Raw genomic sequence first — 16,818 nt, 5'->3', positions numbered from 1 at the left:
AGAATGAACGATTCTCATTCCAAAATTCCTGGAAACCTGTATGCAGTGGTGGCCTAGTGGTTTAGGAAGCAGTTTGAATCCCGATCCACTGAGCTGCCACTGCCCACTGCACACTAAGGGTGATGGTTAAAAGCAGAGGACACATTTCGTTGTGTCACCGTGTGCTGTGCTGCAGTGTTTCACAATGATAATCACTTTCTTTCTTTTTTCTATCTATATTTGTTATGTAGCCTTGTAGGTCACTAGAAACAAATTTCTCAGTTAAAATAATTTAATAATAGTTTATAGAAATGACTTCTAGTGGTTTAGTAATAATTTACTGACAGTTATTAGAGCTTTATGGAAGAGATCCCATTCTTTCATACTTTAGTGATAGAAGTGATAATAATGTTTCTTCATTGTTGGGATGGATCAGGCTGACATACAGAAGTAATTCATGATGTGCTGAATATTTCAGTTTTTTTTTTTGTTTCAATACGACCCATTTCATTTAGATTTGCAGTTTTTAGCATTCCTGTCATATTGAATGAATTAATGATGTTGGAATGTACCATTTTATATTATTCACGCCATCTTATTGTTTAATGCAGTGATAGGCGTCCATGAAGTGGGAGCTGTCTGCACCTAGATTCTGCTCTTCAGACCACAGTTCGGGGAGGTGCTGACCGTTAGATGGCGGTATAGGGTGTCACCTCTACTCAGCATCAGGAATCTGTAGAGCCTGGCTCTGCCAGAAAAAGGGGTTATTAATAAACGGCCTGTTATTGTGCTGACAGACTGAAAAGTTACATAAAATAATGGAGGGGAGTACCAAGCACTCAAGTCATCTTACAGTTTGTGCATTTGTCATAAGAGACATAGAATTTGAATGTCTCAACGTGATCTGGTAGATGGACGCTATCATTATAGGATAGTGTTTTTTTTTTTTATGTGCTAACTGCCCCCCACCCTCATTATCCTTGGATCTTTTTATAGAATGGAAACAGGAGAGGGCAGCTGCCCACAGACGAACAGGGTCTCTCACACATACACACACACACACAACTCTCTCCGTTTCACCCAGGTTTGTACCAAACCGCGCCAACTCACACTTTTCATACATACCAATCAGACCGCGGTCATGGCTGACAGAAAGGAAAGCAAGAGCAAAGCTGCAATCAGGAAAAAGGTGGAAGCTAAGGATGTAAAGGAGAAAGAGAAAAAGGAGGAGAAAGGCAAAAAAAAACTAGAGAAGGTTCCTGACAAGCCCAAGCCAGAGGAGCCCAAGCCTGCTGGGAAAGAGGAAACAGTGGAAGAGGGTGCGCAGGCAAACGCAGAGGATGGGGAGCTTGAACTGGAACCTATTGAGCTTCCTCCATTTGAGATCATTGTTGGGTGAGTGGAAACAATTTTTCTGAATCAAAAATACTTAATGGCCAAATAATGCAAGTGGTAGGTTGTGAGCAGTTTGGTAGGCACTCCAGGAGCAGGAACCAATGGACCTCAGTTTATTTTCTTCTATCTGCTCCACAACTGCTTATCCATCTGTACATATTTATGTGAAGCTGAGGTCATCTCACTAATGACATCACCTTCTGAACAAAGAAGCACATCCAGTGAATGAAACAAGGCTAAAAAACCTACAGTGAATAGTATCCATTACTCACGCTTCTTTACTGCAAATAAAACCAATGTAAAAAGAAAATGGAATGCATGATCTCATTCTACAGATTGAAAATGCTTAGTTGCAGTCAACCCAGATACCGAGAGCTTACTATTCCAAACTTGTAATACTGGAATACTGTAGTACTGGAGTCCTCAGTAAGTAAAAGAATACAACTAGTTACTAAGTTTATCCTTGAAGTACTTTGAAGAAAGCCTGATGTTTTAATTCCCATTTTAGAAACCGGCCCATTAATATTGTCACCACTAGTAAATATCAGTATAGTCACATAGTCTATTCAAAGTTCTATGAATACATGTTGTCTAGTGTTGATCATTTGTGATAAAGTGTATTTACCCTACCTTGACAACCATGTTCAAAAATTTCATAAAATTGTTGATACACAACCTGAGCATGAGAATCATTGTAATTTTGGCCTGTCAATGATTACATTTACCTTTACATTTACAGCATTTATCAGACGCCCTTATCCAGAGCGACTTACAATCAGTAGTTACAGGGACAGTCTCCCTGGAGCAACTTAGGGTTAAGTGTCTTGCTCAGGGACACAATGGTAGTAAGTGGGATTTGAACCCGGGTCTTCTGGTTCATAGGCAAGTGTGTTACCCACTAGGCTACTACCACCCTGTTTACGTTAAACCTTTCCAGGGTGGAATAACTGAAAATGTACATTAACATGAGTCAGGAAGCTGCCTTGAAGTTTGAAGTTTTATGGTCTGATGTGACAAAGATTTAGTTGTTTGACCACAATATGTATGTTTGGACGAGGCTTTCAAACCCCAAAACAGTGTATGAACTGACAAACATGGTTGTGGTAAGATCATTCCCTGGTGCTGTTTCTCTACCAGTGGTACTGCCTGTGTATTGAATAATGAAGGAACACAAAATCAAAACTCAATCAACAGATATATGATTGAAACATTTGGGTGTTCCAACAGGACAATAATCCCAAACACAGCAGGCAAAGATGAAACTTTTGGAATGGCCCTGACCTCAAAGCTATTGATGGACTGTGGTCTGTTTTTAAAAGCCTGAAAGTCTGTGCCAGGACACTACCAAACTCAACCGAGGCCTAGCCAAGCAAAGTGGTCAAATGTCCAGCCAGAATAATGGCAGAAGTGTGTTGATTGCAAAGAAAATGTGGTGAAAAGTGCAACTCTACACAGCCAAATGTTTGTTTGGGAAACGCATATATTTAAGCCCATCAGGACCTTAAAGAATCCAAAATTCTTGATTTTCAAAACGATTCAAGCTTTATATGTTGTCCAATCATTGCACAGTTCAAAGAAGTCACTGAAAGGCCAAAACTAACATGGCAGTTACTGTTATTGTAAAAATCATGTAACACCCATGGTACTTTTTGCTGTCTTTTTATCACGGAGTAGAGAATGTCAGTTTTAGGCACAATTAACTGAAGAATCCTTGATCTTTCAGAGAGCGGATGGACCCCTTCTTTTTTAAGTTCCAGTTTAAGAATGTTGAATACTCATCTGGCCGGAATAAGACCTTCCTGTGCTTCCTAGTGGACACGCAAGGCGGCGCTACGCCTATTGACGTCTTGCGAGGTTATCTGGAGGACGAGCACTCAGGTGGCCACGCAGAAGAGGCCTTCTTCCAACAAGTGCTGCCGCTGTACGAAAACTCTCTGCAGTATGCCGTGACCTGGTACACATCGTCAAGCCCCTGTGCTGCATGTGCTGCCAAGATAGTGGAGGTGCTGAGCGCCCGCAAGACGCTCCGCCTCGCCATCTTCTGTTCACGCCTCTTCCAGTGGGAGGAGCCAGAGATCCAGGCAGGTCTGAAAGCACTGGCAGGGGCTGGGTGCAAGCTGCGCATGATGAGGCCTTTGGACTTCAACTACATCTGGGACACGTTTGTTGAGAACGAGGAGCAGAGCATCACGCTGTGGGAAGACTGTCAGGAGAATTATGAGTATTATGAGGAAAAGCTGTCCAGCATCCTCCACTGAGTGATCCAGGTGAGAAGCTAAATCAATCCTCCTGAAACATCTTCAAGTGAATAACATGATGATTACAATAGTCAATGTCTGATTTTTCAGAATGATCTTTGGGTGAAGGTTCTATAACTATACTGTGATGGTGAGGTTATGCTCAGGCTTTTATGTGCTGACTGCATCTCTCTTCCCAGGAACAGGTCCAGACCTACAGACTGATTCTACCAGGATACATCCTGGACCTGTGACACCATTAAGAAACTGCCTTTATATTGGATGCTCTTCTGATGGCACTAGATGGTGTAAGACAAAGAAAGAAGACAAGCCATGACTCCAAACTCTTATCCAAGAGGGCCCAACTGATGTGCATCATAGCACACAGGGCCAATGGCTCTTTCCAAAAATATTCAAGCAATAATAAATGGGAGGGAATGTCAACAGAGCCAAAATCATGAAAATCATATCATCACACAGCCTCAAGCATGATAATGAGATTACAACACAGTTTACATTTAATTTATATTTATTAATGGCTCTGTGAAAGCCATTCCATGGACAGTATTTGCTCCTGTCATACTGAATAACTAAACCCAATCAAGCAAGGAAAGGCTTTGGAATCACTACTACAGAGTGACAATCCCGTTTTCAAATAAAAGTAATAATATCAAACAATGCTGCATTATTATTGTTGTTATTAAAGTATAGCATTGAATTAATATTCTTAAAATTTTTGCTCAAACAGTGAAAAGATTATAAAAATATAATTCAGCAGACAAAAACTATGAACTGAAGACAAATATAAGCAGCATGGATAAATGCAGTACAAGCCAAAAGTTTGGACACACCTTCTCATTCATTCTCATTTGTTTTCTTTATTTTCATGTCCATTTACATGGGTAGATTCTCACTGAAGGCATCAAAACTATGAATGAACACAACAAAAAAAGGTGAAATAACTGAAAACATGTTTTATATTCTAGTTTCTTCAAAACCACCGCCCTTTGCTCTGATTACTGCTTTGCACACTCTTGGCATTCTCTCGATGAGCTTCAAGAGGTAGTCACCTGAAATGGTTTTCGAACAGTCTTGAAGGAGTTCCCAGAGGTGTTTAGCACTTGTTGGCCCCTTTGCCTTCACTCTGGGGTCCAGCTCACCCCAAACCATCTTGATTGGGTTCAGGTCCGGTGACTGTGGAGGCCAGGTCTCCACTTTTCGTTAAGTACATAACTCCACATGTGTTTACATTTACCAGACGCCCTTATCCAGAATGACTTACAATCAGTAGTTACAGGGACAGTCCCCCCCTGGAGCAAGTGTCTTTCTCAGGGACACAATGGTAGTAAGTGATTCTGAACCTGGGTCTTCTGGTTCATAGGAGAGTGTCTTAACTACTAGGCTACTACCACCCTGTGTTCATTCATAGTTTTGATGCCTTCAGTGAGAATCTACCAATGTAAATGGTCATGAAAATAAAGAAAACACATTGAATGAGAAGATGTGTCCAAACTTTTGGCCTGTTCTGTATAAGCACATAGATAACCATCAGACACAGGAACTCTGATGCATGTAGCTTCTTATTTTCCTTCACGAAAACCATGCAGATACATGTAATTGCACAACATTTAACAAAGAATTACCAAATACCTGAGAGACCGACAGTAAACGCAACCAGGAGAAGACCTGCAGTGTGTTTAATGCAATGCAAAATTACGAGAGCAACAGCTCTTGTAATTTTGATTGTGAAACTAAGGCAATTTTTTTATAAAATTAAACTGTACAAAATAATCCGTGATTCTACAACCCTGATCAAGAAAGTGCAGCAATGGACAGGACTCCACTGGAAAAAGACTGTAAATTATGGAAGGATGTCAACATGCCCTTAAAGATCTGTACAATTTAGAGAAGTTGCTTCTAAAAGATGAATCCATCCGATGTAAGTGAACCCTTTCTCTTTGAAAAGTGCAGGGTCTTAGAGAGTATATACTGTAATAAAGATCGAAGTATCCTGGAACACTTCTTCTATCATAAAAGACACTTTTTTCCAGTTAAGGCGATCCAAGCCACAGCCAATTCTGTTGGAAAATACAGGAACATAATCTGTAAATCACAGCAATGAACAAACCTTTTCACCATATGATTCAGCTATGGTCCAGGTACTTATAATGATCATATTCTAAAGGACAAATTAGCAAAGACTTTCAATACGCAACTTATATGTCTAAAGCAGAAGATATGCAATGATTGAACTAAACAGCCTTGACAAGCAATACCAGTAAGTTGCAACATGGTGATGTGAAGGTGAAGTGATCGTCATAGTGAAACAAAAGGAAATGGTCCTCAGGTGAACCATCACCCTTAGTGAGCAGTGGGCAGCAATGAAAGGTGCCCGGGGAACAGTGTGTGTGGACGGTGCTTTTCTCAGTCGTTCAGGACTTGAACCAGCAACCTTCTGATAATGAGGCCACCACTGCCCCAAAAATAGGACTTTTTCCAGCAAAATCATACAGATTTTTTTTTACATATTTATCAGACGCCCTTATCCAGAGCGACTTACAATCAGTAGTTACAGTCCCCCCTGGAGCAACTTAGGGTTAAGTGTCTTGCTTAGGGACACAAGGGCAGTAAGTGGGATTTGAACCTGGGTCTTCTGGTTCATAGGAAAGTGTGTTAACTACTACTACTACTACTACTACCACCACTACATAATACACCATATGACTGGATTGAGTTCTGGAGAATTTGGAGGCAACAGTACTCACCATGAAAGGTTTTCTTTTACATTTCACATGATGCAAAAAGAAAATAAAACTACTCAGACCAGGCCACCTTTTTCTATTGCTCTGTGGTCCAGTTCTGATGCTTTCAGTTGTAGATGCCACACAGCATACCAAGATTAAATATATGTTCCGACATATCAGAACCTGCATAAACTTTTTTTTTCTTCCCCCCAACAATATGAGCTACAGAAGTAGCCCAACTGTATCATGGTGGCCACGGGTGATCCTGTATTATGCTTTGATTAATATACTTTTCTGGTACAAAACGCATGAGCCAGGAGAGTTTTCTGGATGGGTGGGGTGGAGCGGAGTGGAGCCTCGAAAGTGGAGTACACTTAACAATAACGGCAGAAGTTACTCAAACATACATTTACTATTCACTTCACCAAACATCCATATTATTATGTTTGATATACAGTCCTGTACCGAGGAGTTACATTATAAAATCAAGCTTAAATTTCTATTAAATTTCAAAACAGATTAAGAAATTTAGACTTTTTAATTTTACTAATCATTTTCAGTGGGTGGGTTGTACTTATGGGGATAGCATACAGAGCGTGTATACATACCGAGGCATTGATATTCTCCTAACTCCATTTTCCAAGCAATGAGACTTCATGGCCACCAGACTCTTCCTCAGAGAGTTATATGTGGGTTTGTGGCTGGCTTTCATTTTAGTTACCTGAAAAAACAGATTAAATGTTTACAGCTAGAAACAAAAAAACGGGCAACATGTGTATCTGCTAAGGTCCTTCTGGATGGCGGATAACGCAATAAATCAATACTACAGCAATACAATGGGTTTCTTGCTCTATCGATGTAAAAGGGATAAGGAAGGTATTAAAAGCATTTAAGCAATCCAAAAATCAGATTTACTAAGTAATTATCTGACCAGACATTTAAAAAGATCAAATTAAGATTTCTTTTTTTGCCAATATCGTGCGCCCCCTAGGTGGCGCTACTGTACACAACTAGTATTAAATGGAGAAGTGCAGAGAAGGAAGGGAAAGATGGAAAAGGGGAGGAGAATTGTTCAGAATGAGGACGTATGAGGAAGTATTTTAAAATGTTGCATACGCAGTTCTGACACGCAGAAATAATCACACACGAATAAAAAAGGGGTTTTAGTATCTCTAAAATACATGTCTTTTTCTTTTTTCTATCTGTGTGTTCCTGCTATACGTTTCATCTTGAGATCAGTACTGTGAGAACATATTCTGGCCATGACGACGCTCATGATCGTGAGATAGAAATCTCTCACAGAGATCTTACCAGATAATAAACGAAACGGCCAGATCTCCTCATCACGGCGCACTCCCCCGGACCCCTGTCTGAAGGGAGCACATTTGAAACGCGAGAATTAAACTCCGACGACTTCTAACACACGGTAGCCAGGGGTCTCACTCTGCGCCTTGAGCTCCTCCACCCCTCCGAACTTGTTGCGGAAGAGCACCGCGATCCCTGCTCCCATACGGCAGTCCTGGCTGATGCAGTGGGCCAGAGCCTCGTCCTCCGGGCAGCTGAACAGGTCGCCCTTCAAATAACAGATGCAGGGGGGCTGCCGCTGTACACGTACACGTACACGTACACACACACGTCAGGCCGCTGGAAATTTCAAATGAATTCGCTTAAAAAGAGATGAGGCCATTTTCAAAACGTACAGCCAACGCCTCCCTTTCACGGCCGAGCTGTCCTTTAGGCTCCATCGTCAGAGAACAGCAAGCACCGCGATTAACGAGAACTTATGTTTCACTTTATCTGATCAGAAATTGTTTACCGCTGCAGAGATAACGCCTGCAAGAAGTAAATCTCCGGAGACGCCTCCTGTCCAGACCAGAGCAGCGTTGTTGTTCTTGGAGGGATAGTAAAATGCTGCCACCTGCTGGGCTGGAGAGTAAACGCACGTCCGGGATTCACGTCTGGAGCTAAATAGAAAACTAATAGTGTGTAATTAGTTCCATTGCAGAATGTAGGGAAACTAGACGTGGCTTGTTAATATGAGGGGGGGGTTTCATGTGTGTGTGTGTGTGTGTGTGTGTGTGTGTGTGTGTGTGTGTGTGTGTGTGTGTGTGTGTGTGTGTGTGTGTGTGTGTGTGTGTGTGTGTGCGCGCGTGCGCGTGCGCGTGCGCGCGCGTGTCCATTTCACCTGTATCTGTGTGAGCGTTTCACTTGTGTTTGTGTAACAAAAGTCTGAAATATTTCCTAAACGGACCCTCATATCTCTTTTCTCTCATATGAGGAAGGTCTTGCTTGAGCTGCCATTTGAAAATACTCAGTGACTGAGCTGTTCTAACCTCGAGGGGAAGTTCATTCCACCACCGAGGGGCCAAGACAGAGAAGAGTCTAGATGAATGTCTTCCTTTTACCTTCAGAGATGGAGGGACCAGGCGAGCAGTACTGGAGGCTCGGAGTATACGAGGTGCAGTGCGAGGTGTAATAAGGGCTGTGAGGTAGGATGGTGCTACTCCATGTTTGGCTTTGTAGGCCAGCATCAGTATTTTGAACCTGATGTGGGGGGTCAGCTACTAGGAGCCAGTGGAGGGAACGTAGCAGAGGGGTGGTGTGGGAGAATTTAGGAAGGTTGAAGATCAGTCGTGCTGCTGTATTTTGTATTAGTTGTAGAGGTCGGATGGTACATAGTGGTAGACCAGCTAGAAGGGAGTTACAGTAATCCAGTCGTGAGATTACTAAGGACTAAACTAGTATATGGGTGGCCTGGGTTGACAGATAAGGGCGGATTTGTCTGATATTGTAGAGAAGGAATCTACATGATTGCTGATGTGAGTCGAGAAGGAGAGTTGGTTGTCTATTGTTACTCCAAGGTTGTGGGCTGTTGTAGAAGGAGAGAGCTGAAAGTTGTCCAGGTAAATAGCAAGATCCTGATGTGGTGAAGAATCTGCTGGAATGAGTATTACTTTACTTTACTTTATTTTGCTGACACTTTTATCCAAAGCAACTTACAGGAGGAAGACACCAGCAATTCTTGTTCGATTTCTATAGATTATGAGATTAGTTAACAAAACTATAAGGCCTAACTGATAAGGCCTAACTTGTTAAAAAAAGAACATGCTCGGAAATTAAGTGCTAGACGAATAATTTTTATTTATTTATTTATTTAGTGCAGTGTGTACGCATGTGCATGTGCATGTGTAAGTGTTAGATTTGTCTGAAATACTTTTTGAATAACTGGGTTTTCAACTGCTTCTAAAAGGTTGTGATAGTCTCGGCTAGTCGAATGGAGGAGGGCAAGTTGTTCCACCAACCAGGGACAACAAAGGAGAACAGAGTTGATTTGGGGTCGGAGACCCCGTGAAGAGGGAATTTTCAGTCTCATTTCATTTGCCGATCTGAGAGGGCGTGCAGGAGTGTAGCTAGGTAGTATTGTATTGATTTACAGCCCTGTAGGGCTGAACTCAATGCGAGCAGCTACTGGGAGCCAGTGGAGGGAGGTGAGAAGAGGTGTGACATGGGTGTATTTCGGCTGGTTGAAGATGAGATGGGCTGCCACATTTTGGACCATCTGGAGTGGTTTTATGGTGACTGCAGAGGCTCCAGCCAGGAGAGAGTTACAATAGTCAAGTTTGGAGATGACCATTGCCTGGACGAGGTGCTGCGTAGCCTGTTGTGAATGAAAAGGCCTAATCTTGCGAATGTTGTAGAGAGTGAACCTGCAGGATCTGGAGATCGCAGCAACATGATGGTTCAGTCTCATTTTCTTGTCAATCCAAACTCCAAGGCTTTTTGCAGACGGCGTGGGTTTTAACAGTAGCAAGCCAATTTGAATTGAGAGGTTTTGCTGAGGCGAGTTGTTTCCCGGAAAGATCAGAATCTCAGTTTTCGATAGGTTGAGTTGGAGGTGTCTCTCAGACATCCATGCCGATATGGCGGGATGTCTTCTTCTGGTGGGAAAGACAAATAGAGCTGGGTGTCATCAGCGTAAGAGTGATAAGAGAAGCCATTAGTTCAGGTTGGTGGGATTGAGTTTGAGATGATGGGCTGGCATCCAAGATGAAATGTTAGACATGCAGAGATTTTGGAAGCAGCATGTAGATCTGAGGTAGGAAAAGAGAAGATGAGTTGTGTGTCGTCAGCATAGCAGTGGTAGGATAACCTATGTGAGGAGATGACCTCACCAAGTGATCTCATGTAGAGGGAGAAAAGGAGAGGACTGAGTACTGAGCCTTGAGGGACACCAGTGGAGAGTCTATGTGAGGTAGAGGTGGATCCTTTCCAAGTCACTTTGTAAGATCGCTCATCAAGGTAGGAAGTACACCACTGCCATCCTGAGCCCTGAATTCCAAGCCTTTTCAGGATAGACAAAGAGTCTTGTGGTTAACTGTGTCAAATACTGCAGAGCGGTCAAGGAGAATAAGAACAGATTTGGCCGCATGTATCTTCTCAGAAACAGCCAGAAGGGCCATTGGAACATACACGCAGATATAAAAAAAACAAAAAAAAAACAGAATGAAATTTATTTCAAACTATGTGAAATGTAGGCAGACTGAATTGCCCTGAACTACCGTAATGACACTAATATCTCATCTTTCAGAAACCATTTTTAAATTGAGTTACCAGAATTTTCACGTTCCTGTTCAATTTCTGTGCAGTAAAGACAATTATTTCTGATGCGTGTGAACTTTTTCAAATGAAAGACTTGAGAGCCTTAATCCTCCAATGTGTGTAAAATAGTTTAAAGTAAAGAATCTTAAAATGAAGAGTCAGATTGGTGTATCAAAGCAAGTTAAAAATGATTTAGGCAAAATATGATTTATAGGGAATTTTCATATGACCAGCAGGTGTCTTCTGGCAGGAAATGACATAACTATGTAAAACTGAGATATAAAAAAAAAAATCAATCTATTACTGTTTGTATACTCACTCACTGATACAGGAACCCATCCCTGTAAAAAATCTGGGGGCAATACGTATCTTAAAAGCTATAACTGTCACCAAATTAACAGACTCACAATCATGTCAGCCTTATTTTATATATTTTATTCATATGTAGTTTTAATTTTGTACAGGACATTAGGAACTGCTCACATTCTAACATGAACCACAGGGCAGCAATTCATTGTCATACTGAACCATGATATGGCACAAATGAACAACTAAACATTTCTTTTAAATAAATAAAATGCACAAGATGAAGAAACATATTAATATATAGATGTTTTTAATAATCCAAACAGTTTTTTGAAATTACCATTGCTTTAACTTCCAATCCCTTAAATGGTCTACACACTGAAATGTGATGCCGTGATATTGTGCCACGACCTCCCATGTGTAAAAGGAGGCAGAGCTATTCCACTGCCAGATTTAAAGGGATGTTGAGGAAGAAATACTGTGGAATGTTTGTGCATGGCTCTTTTTTTTAACAGAATTTCAATTGAAGTTTAAAGTCCAGTGTGATGGTGTCCCCTAAAAAGTTCACAGATGTCGACCCCCGAAAGCAGAGTGTAGCATTTGTGGTTTGTTAAGTGTGCATTAAAGCTATTTATTTTTGTACTGGCAATGCTGCATATTTTTAAATGATGGCAGAGCAGAGCAAAGTGACTTTTCTTGGCATACTCTGGCCATATACTAGATCAGAATGGACACAGATTACTTTGCAGAAACACCAGTGAAAACAAGTGGGTGTCCACAGGAACTGAAAAGCACAATTTCCAGATTTATGGCTTTTAAAATATAGAATGTTCCAGTTTGGCCCCTTCCTATTTGCCACTGAGGAGATGACTGTGCAGGTTTGACCGGGGTGTGTGACCGTGAGTGTGAAGGTTATCTCTAAATAAAAATGGCAAGCTACCGTATCACAGAATTCAGAGGCACTGTTACGTCTTTAAAAAATTCCCATCTCAAAGGAAAGTGGTGTAGAGCGAAGTAGCAAACAGGAACCCCACGATCACCAAAGCCTGCAGCCACAGCACAGAAACACAGGTCCGCCGGCGACGTAGTCCCAGCGAAGCAGGGAGTGACAGGAAAGCCGACAACTCAACATGGGACGGAGGAACTGAAGAGCTGAGAGAGATTAAGGAGAGCGGCGGCAGAAGGCTTTGCGGGTATTTTTTGTGTTTGGGGGAGCGTGGGCAGGGGCGTGGTGGGGCTGGTGATGCGAATGAGCGATCGGAACCCTGTCGTGTTAACCCTAAACTCATCTCACTCCCCAGGCCCCGACCAACCACAGCAGCCCCGCCCTCACTGCTCGTCTTCCCCAAACACGTCGTTCTGCTTGCGCTTCATGTTTTCAAAGTCAAAGTCACTGCCTGTCATGCGTTTGTAGATGTCTTTTATGTCGTTGCAGGTGGTCTCAAAGTGGGTGGTGGCGTCGTACGCTCTGGAGGAGAAAATCTGAAGCACACAGAGAAGCAGGCATTAGTTCCACATGCCGACGAAGCTCGATGGTTTGATAAGAAATTGCAGTAATCAGTGTATCATGGCCATTCACTGCCTGGAGTGTTACATGTTTTGGTGGTTGTCCCACTGGGTACTGACCTGGCTCTCAGTGCCGTCATCCGATGGCTCATACAGGTCACTGATAGCCACAAATCTGCAGAACCAATCAGATGGCACAGAATAAGTCAATCGTGTTTCTTATCAGGAATGTGTTCCTAATGTCATAAGAAAAAAAGCTGAAAGCTGAAAGTACATCTGCTGCATTGGTTAATAGTTATGAAAAGTGTCGCTACTTTCTATTAATATACACAGTATAATATAGTAGTATTCACAATATGGTTTTATTATTAAAGCATTTTTTCAATAAACAATTTAGCAAAACACTGAGTCACTAACTTTTGGTCAATGGGCTCCAACAATTCAAGGGCGGGTTCAATTTCACCCTCAGGGTTGCTGGTCTCAACTGTGGTGCTGACAATAGCAATGTACTTCCCCTGGGCAGCAACATTATGAGCGTATGAAATCATACACACATAGATGTCTGCAGAGAGTGACAGAAATCAGCTATTAGAAACAACCGATGAACATAATTTAAGTTTAGAGTCACTGACGTCATTCACGGGACTAAATAAAAAAAAAAGAATTACAAAGTGGGAAGGAAAGCATGGCTGCTTCCAAGTTCTGGTACTGTGATCTTTAGCAACTACTTGGATGAGAAGCATCATGTAAAATGTGAAAGGTGGGGCTGAGAATTCATACCCAAGTTAGCAGGTCAGAGCATGACAAATAGGTCCGTTGGTAGGAAGCAAATATGTATAGAAATCTGAGAATTGTTTCAGCTTTGAAGGCTAATATATGACGTCAAAGGTCAAATGTGCTCTAGAACTTACCGGAGTTGCGATTGACTTGGTTCTGAGGGATGATAATCTGACAGGAGTTGGAGTCGTTGGTGTTTTTGATGGGATGACTGAGGACGCAGATGACTCGGATCACCTGGCCCACCTTTCGCACGCGGTCTGGGACGTAGCTGGGGTCACAGATCAGCTGCTTACAGCGAGCAATCTGGCGAACACAAATCTCATGAAATACGCAACACAAAAAAAAACAAAACATGTAGGTGTGTAGTAAACCAGTTCATACCTCCCCCTCTGACTTTACTCCAACCACCCGGCCATTCTCCGTCACAATTTCCTCAACTGGCTTGTTCAGCATATATGTTCCACCATAGATGGCACTTAACCTACAGAGGAGAACGACAATAAAGCCAGTCATCTATTTTAAAGGACATTGCGTGGATATGGCTGGAGATCCGCTCACCGCGCAAAGCCCTGAGGGAGCTCGCCGAGTCCGTAGAGTGGGTAAAGGTAGGGGCTTTTCCCATAGCGGGCCAGGGACTCACTGTAGAGTTTAATACGGTTAATGCTTTCAAGGCAGGCCTGGTCCAGGTAACTAAAGAAGGGAGAAGGAGGGGATGAGAAAACGAAAAAACGGGACGTGATCTCTGAGATACTCTCCTGGGGCATCTGCACGTACTCATCTGTCCTGTAGAGCGCCAGGGCATGACCAGTAAAATCAATGACATCCTGTCCGAGGTCGAACTTCTTGTAGACGTCTCGCATGGTGGTCACTTTGGGGTCGACGCCCTCAAAGGTCTTGGGGTCATTGTCATCAAAGTTTGCAATGAACACGAGGAATTTCCGGAATCTTCTCTTCTCAAACATGCCCATGAGATCTGGACATGGAGAGAAACAGAGATTCTGAACAGACATGTTACATTTTTATTGAATTATGGTGTGTCCGAATGACATTTAAAATGGAAGGTCAAGGAGCTATGGGTCAACACTCACTGGACGCCAGTGCTTCAGTCTCGGTGGAGGGCACCTTATAGATCTTCCCGCCTTTGTACACAAAGCTGCCTTCAACCACTTTGAAGTCCAGGTAACGGGTGACCTCTGTATACAGCAGCATCTTTACCAGTTGACCTGCAGGTGAAATGGCAAAATATATCACCTATATATACAGTACAGTGCAATTTTGTAAAACCTTTTCAACATTTACAGCCTTATTCCAATATGAATTAAATACATTGTTTCCCACAGAATTCTACACACAACACCCCATAATGGCAACGTAAAAAAAGTTGAGGTTTTGGCTAAATTATTGAAAATAAAAAAAATGTGGAAAAAACAGATTGGACATGATTCACACAGTAATTAAATAAAAACTGCAAATATAGATTAGATCAACTTAAATATCCAAATATGCGTTTGTGTATAAAAATAGATGGCACACGCTGTTAAAATATTGCAGAAAATATCTGAATGTATAATAACTATCGATATTATTAATTTATTAGCATATGAGAACTATAATAACTGTAACCAACCGTTGGCCATGAGAAATTTGGGGATCAGGTCTACGTTCCAGTCCCTTCCTCTGCCCATGGACTCGGGGGGGCTGTCGTTTAGCCCAAATCGCTTGTAGAGCTGTTGTGAAATATTATTATCTATCAAAGTACGTTTCATTTGTTCAGCATTAGATGTGAGACCAGGTTCTGAGTGTGATTATAGATTTTGCACGTCTTACCTCCTCAAGCGGGGTGATGGAGGAGCTCTCTCCACCGTAGTACGGGTTTCTGTCCATGTGCAGAACTTTCTTCCCATTGACAGACATTATTCCTGACAGGATGCATTCCTATGTAAACACACACCAGAAGCCGCCCTTAAAATCCACATCAGCATCCTTCACCGCAGAACAGCACCCGAGCTGTCTTCCAAAGTTCCGTCTTGCACGAATGGTGGAGTAAAAACCACATACACACAGCAGTGCCGCAGTCCCCATCAGCCAATCAATCAATCAATCAATCAATCAATCAATCAATCAATCAGCCTTTCCCCACCGAACCGCAGTGCACGCTGGGATGCATTTGTTTGGCGAACAGCCCCACCCATGCAATAGAACAGTGGTGTCTAGATCGCAGCACAAAACCCAGAGCTCGTTGTAGGCGGAGCTGCTGCTGCTGCCGCGCGGCGTGGCCATTATGTAACGGCGCCTCGGAACCGATGACCGACGGAGAGGAGGGTTCGAGAAAAAGGGCGTTCAGGGAGCCGAACGTGGGAACTGGTGCACAGTGACGCTCCACGTAGCATCTTTTCTGTAGCGGATCGATGGCGGCCCTGTTTCCTCCAGCGCAAAAGCAATAAATGCGCACGATATGTCACAACGTCGCATTATAATTATAATGATAAATCTGATATCAGAGGGGGCTGTAATTATTCTTACCGTGAGTCCGGTGCCCAAAACGATCACGTCGTATTCCTCATCCATGGCGCTGCCTTCAGCCTCCAAGCCGACCCGCAGAATGATCGCGCAGCGGGGAGGGTCCGCGCAGGACGGGCCGCCGTGGGATGCGACCCGGGGCGCGCAACTTCCCCTCTCCGCAGATCCCTTCGCGGCGGAAAGTAGGGCGCGTCGTGTCCCCGCAAAAAAACACACACACACACACACACACACACACACACACACACACACACACACACACACACACACACAGTTCAGAGGTATGTGGACATGAACACAGTTCTGTTCACCACAATAACACGTTTAAATGGCTTAAGTAAAAACAAAATGTCCATTGAAGGTAAAGAGAGTCATCACCAGACATCACCGTGGACATCACCAGACTCTGGGTTTCCTTATTTCGTCTGCTTTATCAGGCATTTACTGTTTATTTCTAGTTCTTTCTGTCGGAAGTGAAACCTCACCACGTCATGCAAATGCCTCATCCTTTGAAGTGAAGTTATTGTCATTGTGAAACACTGCAGCACAGCACACGGTGACACAACAAAATGTGTCCTCTGCTTTTAACCATCACCCTTGGTGAGCAGTGGGCAGCCATGACAGGGGATGGTGCTTTGCTCAGTGGCTCGTTGGCAGTGTGGGACTCAAACCAACAACCTTCTGATTATGAGGGGCGTTTCCTTACCCGCTAGGCTACCATTGCCCCACTTTGCATGACAACTGCAATTTAA

The 16,818-nt window shown here is 42.8% G+C and overlaps 3 protein-coding genes across 5 annotated transcripts; 1 reads left to right on the top strand and 2 right to left on the bottom strand.

The window, feature by feature from the left end:
- Positions 1-992: 992 nt before the first annotated feature.
- Positions 993-4,289, top strand: apobec2b (apolipoprotein B mRNA editing enzyme, catalytic polypeptide-like 2b). Of its 2 annotated transcripts, none has more exons than XM_028993143.1 (3): positions 993-1,374; positions 3,098-3,641; positions 3,818-4,289. In XM_028993143.1, the coding sequence occupies exons 1-2, from the start codon at positions 1,121-1,123 to the stop codon at positions 3,630-3,632; spliced, it is 789 nt and encodes a 262-aa protein (XP_028848976.1). In that variant the 5' UTR covers positions 993-1,120; the 3' UTR covers positions 3,633-3,641; positions 3,818-4,289. The 2 variants fall into 2 exon arrangements, with proteins under 2 accessions (XP_028848976.1, XP_028848975.1); XM_028993142.1 differs by having other exon boundaries at positions 3,812-4,289.
- Positions 2,894-8,247, bottom strand: oard1 (O-acyl-ADP-ribose deacylase 1). Of its 2 annotated transcripts, none has more exons than XM_028993146.1 (5): positions 8,056-8,247; positions 7,799-7,958; positions 7,667-7,725; positions 6,964-7,076; positions 2,894-3,577 (listed from the first exon to the last, which is right to left on the bottom strand). In XM_028993146.1, the coding sequence occupies exons 1-5, from the start codon at positions 8,098-8,100 to the stop codon at positions 3,562-3,564; spliced, it is 393 nt and encodes a 130-aa protein (XP_028848979.1). In that variant the 5' UTR covers positions 8,101-8,247; the 3' UTR covers positions 2,894-3,561. The 2 variants fall into 2 exon arrangements, with proteins under 2 accessions (XP_028848979.1, XP_028848978.1); XM_028993145.1 differs by lacking the exon at positions 2,894-3,577 and adding an exon at positions 5,034-5,689.
- Positions 8,248-11,368: 3,121 nt separating this feature from the next.
- On the bottom strand, positions 11,369-16,264 carry LOC114797847 (rab GDP dissociation inhibitor alpha-like). The gene is made up of 11 exons (XM_028993055.1): positions 16,070-16,264; positions 15,374-15,481; positions 15,174-15,273; positions 14,635-14,769; positions 14,321-14,519; positions 14,105-14,236; positions 13,928-14,027; positions 13,678-13,849; positions 13,184-13,328; positions 12,887-12,941; positions 11,369-12,742 (listed from the first exon to the last, which is right to left on the bottom strand). The coding sequence occupies exons 1-11, from the start codon at positions 16,112-16,114 to the stop codon at positions 12,590-12,592; spliced, it is 1,344 nt and encodes a 447-aa protein (XP_028848888.1). The 5' UTR covers positions 16,115-16,264; the 3' UTR covers positions 11,369-12,589.
- Between the last annotated feature and the right edge of the window lie 554 nt (positions 16,265-16,818).

Source organism: Denticeps clupeoides, chromosome 10, assembly GCF_900700375.1.
Source record: "Denticeps clupeoides chromosome 10, fDenClu1.1, whole genome shotgun sequence".
Taxonomy (NCBI): domain Eukaryota; kingdom Metazoa; phylum Chordata; class Actinopteri; order Clupeiformes; family Denticipitidae; genus Denticeps; species Denticeps clupeoides.
This window is presented reverse-complemented; position numbering and strand designations above follow the sequence as displayed.

Excerpts from the sequence above, each read along its gene's own strand:
- apobec2b (XM_028993143.1), top strand. The coding sequence starts at position 1,121 with ATGGCTGACAGAAAGGAAAGCAAGAGCAAAGCTGCAATCAGGAAAAAG. Across the intron at positions 1,375-3,097 it reads CCATTTGAGATCATTGTTGG|AGAGCGGATGGACCCCTTCT; the intron begins GTGAGTGGAAAC and ends TTGATCTTTCAG.
- oard1 (XM_028993145.1), bottom strand. The coding sequence starts at position 8,100 with ATGGAGCCTAAAGGACAGCTCGGCCGTGAAAGGGAGGCGTTGGCT. Across the intron at positions 7,959-8,055 it reads GTGAAAGGGAGGCGTTGGCT|CGGCAGCCCCCCTGCATCTG; the intron begins GTACGTTTTGAA and ends GTACGTGTACAG. Across the intron at positions 5,690-6,963 it reads AGGAGAATATCAATGCCTCG|AATTGGCTGTGGCTTGGATC; the intron begins GTATGTATACAC and ends ATTTTCCAACAG.
- LOC114797847 (XM_028993055.1), bottom strand. The coding sequence starts at position 16,114 with ATGGATGAGGAATACGACGTGATCGTTTTGGGCACCGGACTCACG. Across the intron at positions 14,770-15,173 it reads CAAATTTCTCATGGCCAACG|GTCAACTGGTAAAGATGCTG; the intron begins GTTGGTTACAGT and ends TTTCACCTGCAG. Across the intron at positions 12,942-13,183 it reads TTGGAGCCCATTGACCAAAA|ATTTGTGGCTATCAGTGACC; the intron begins GTTAGTGACTCA and ends TTGGTTCTGCAG.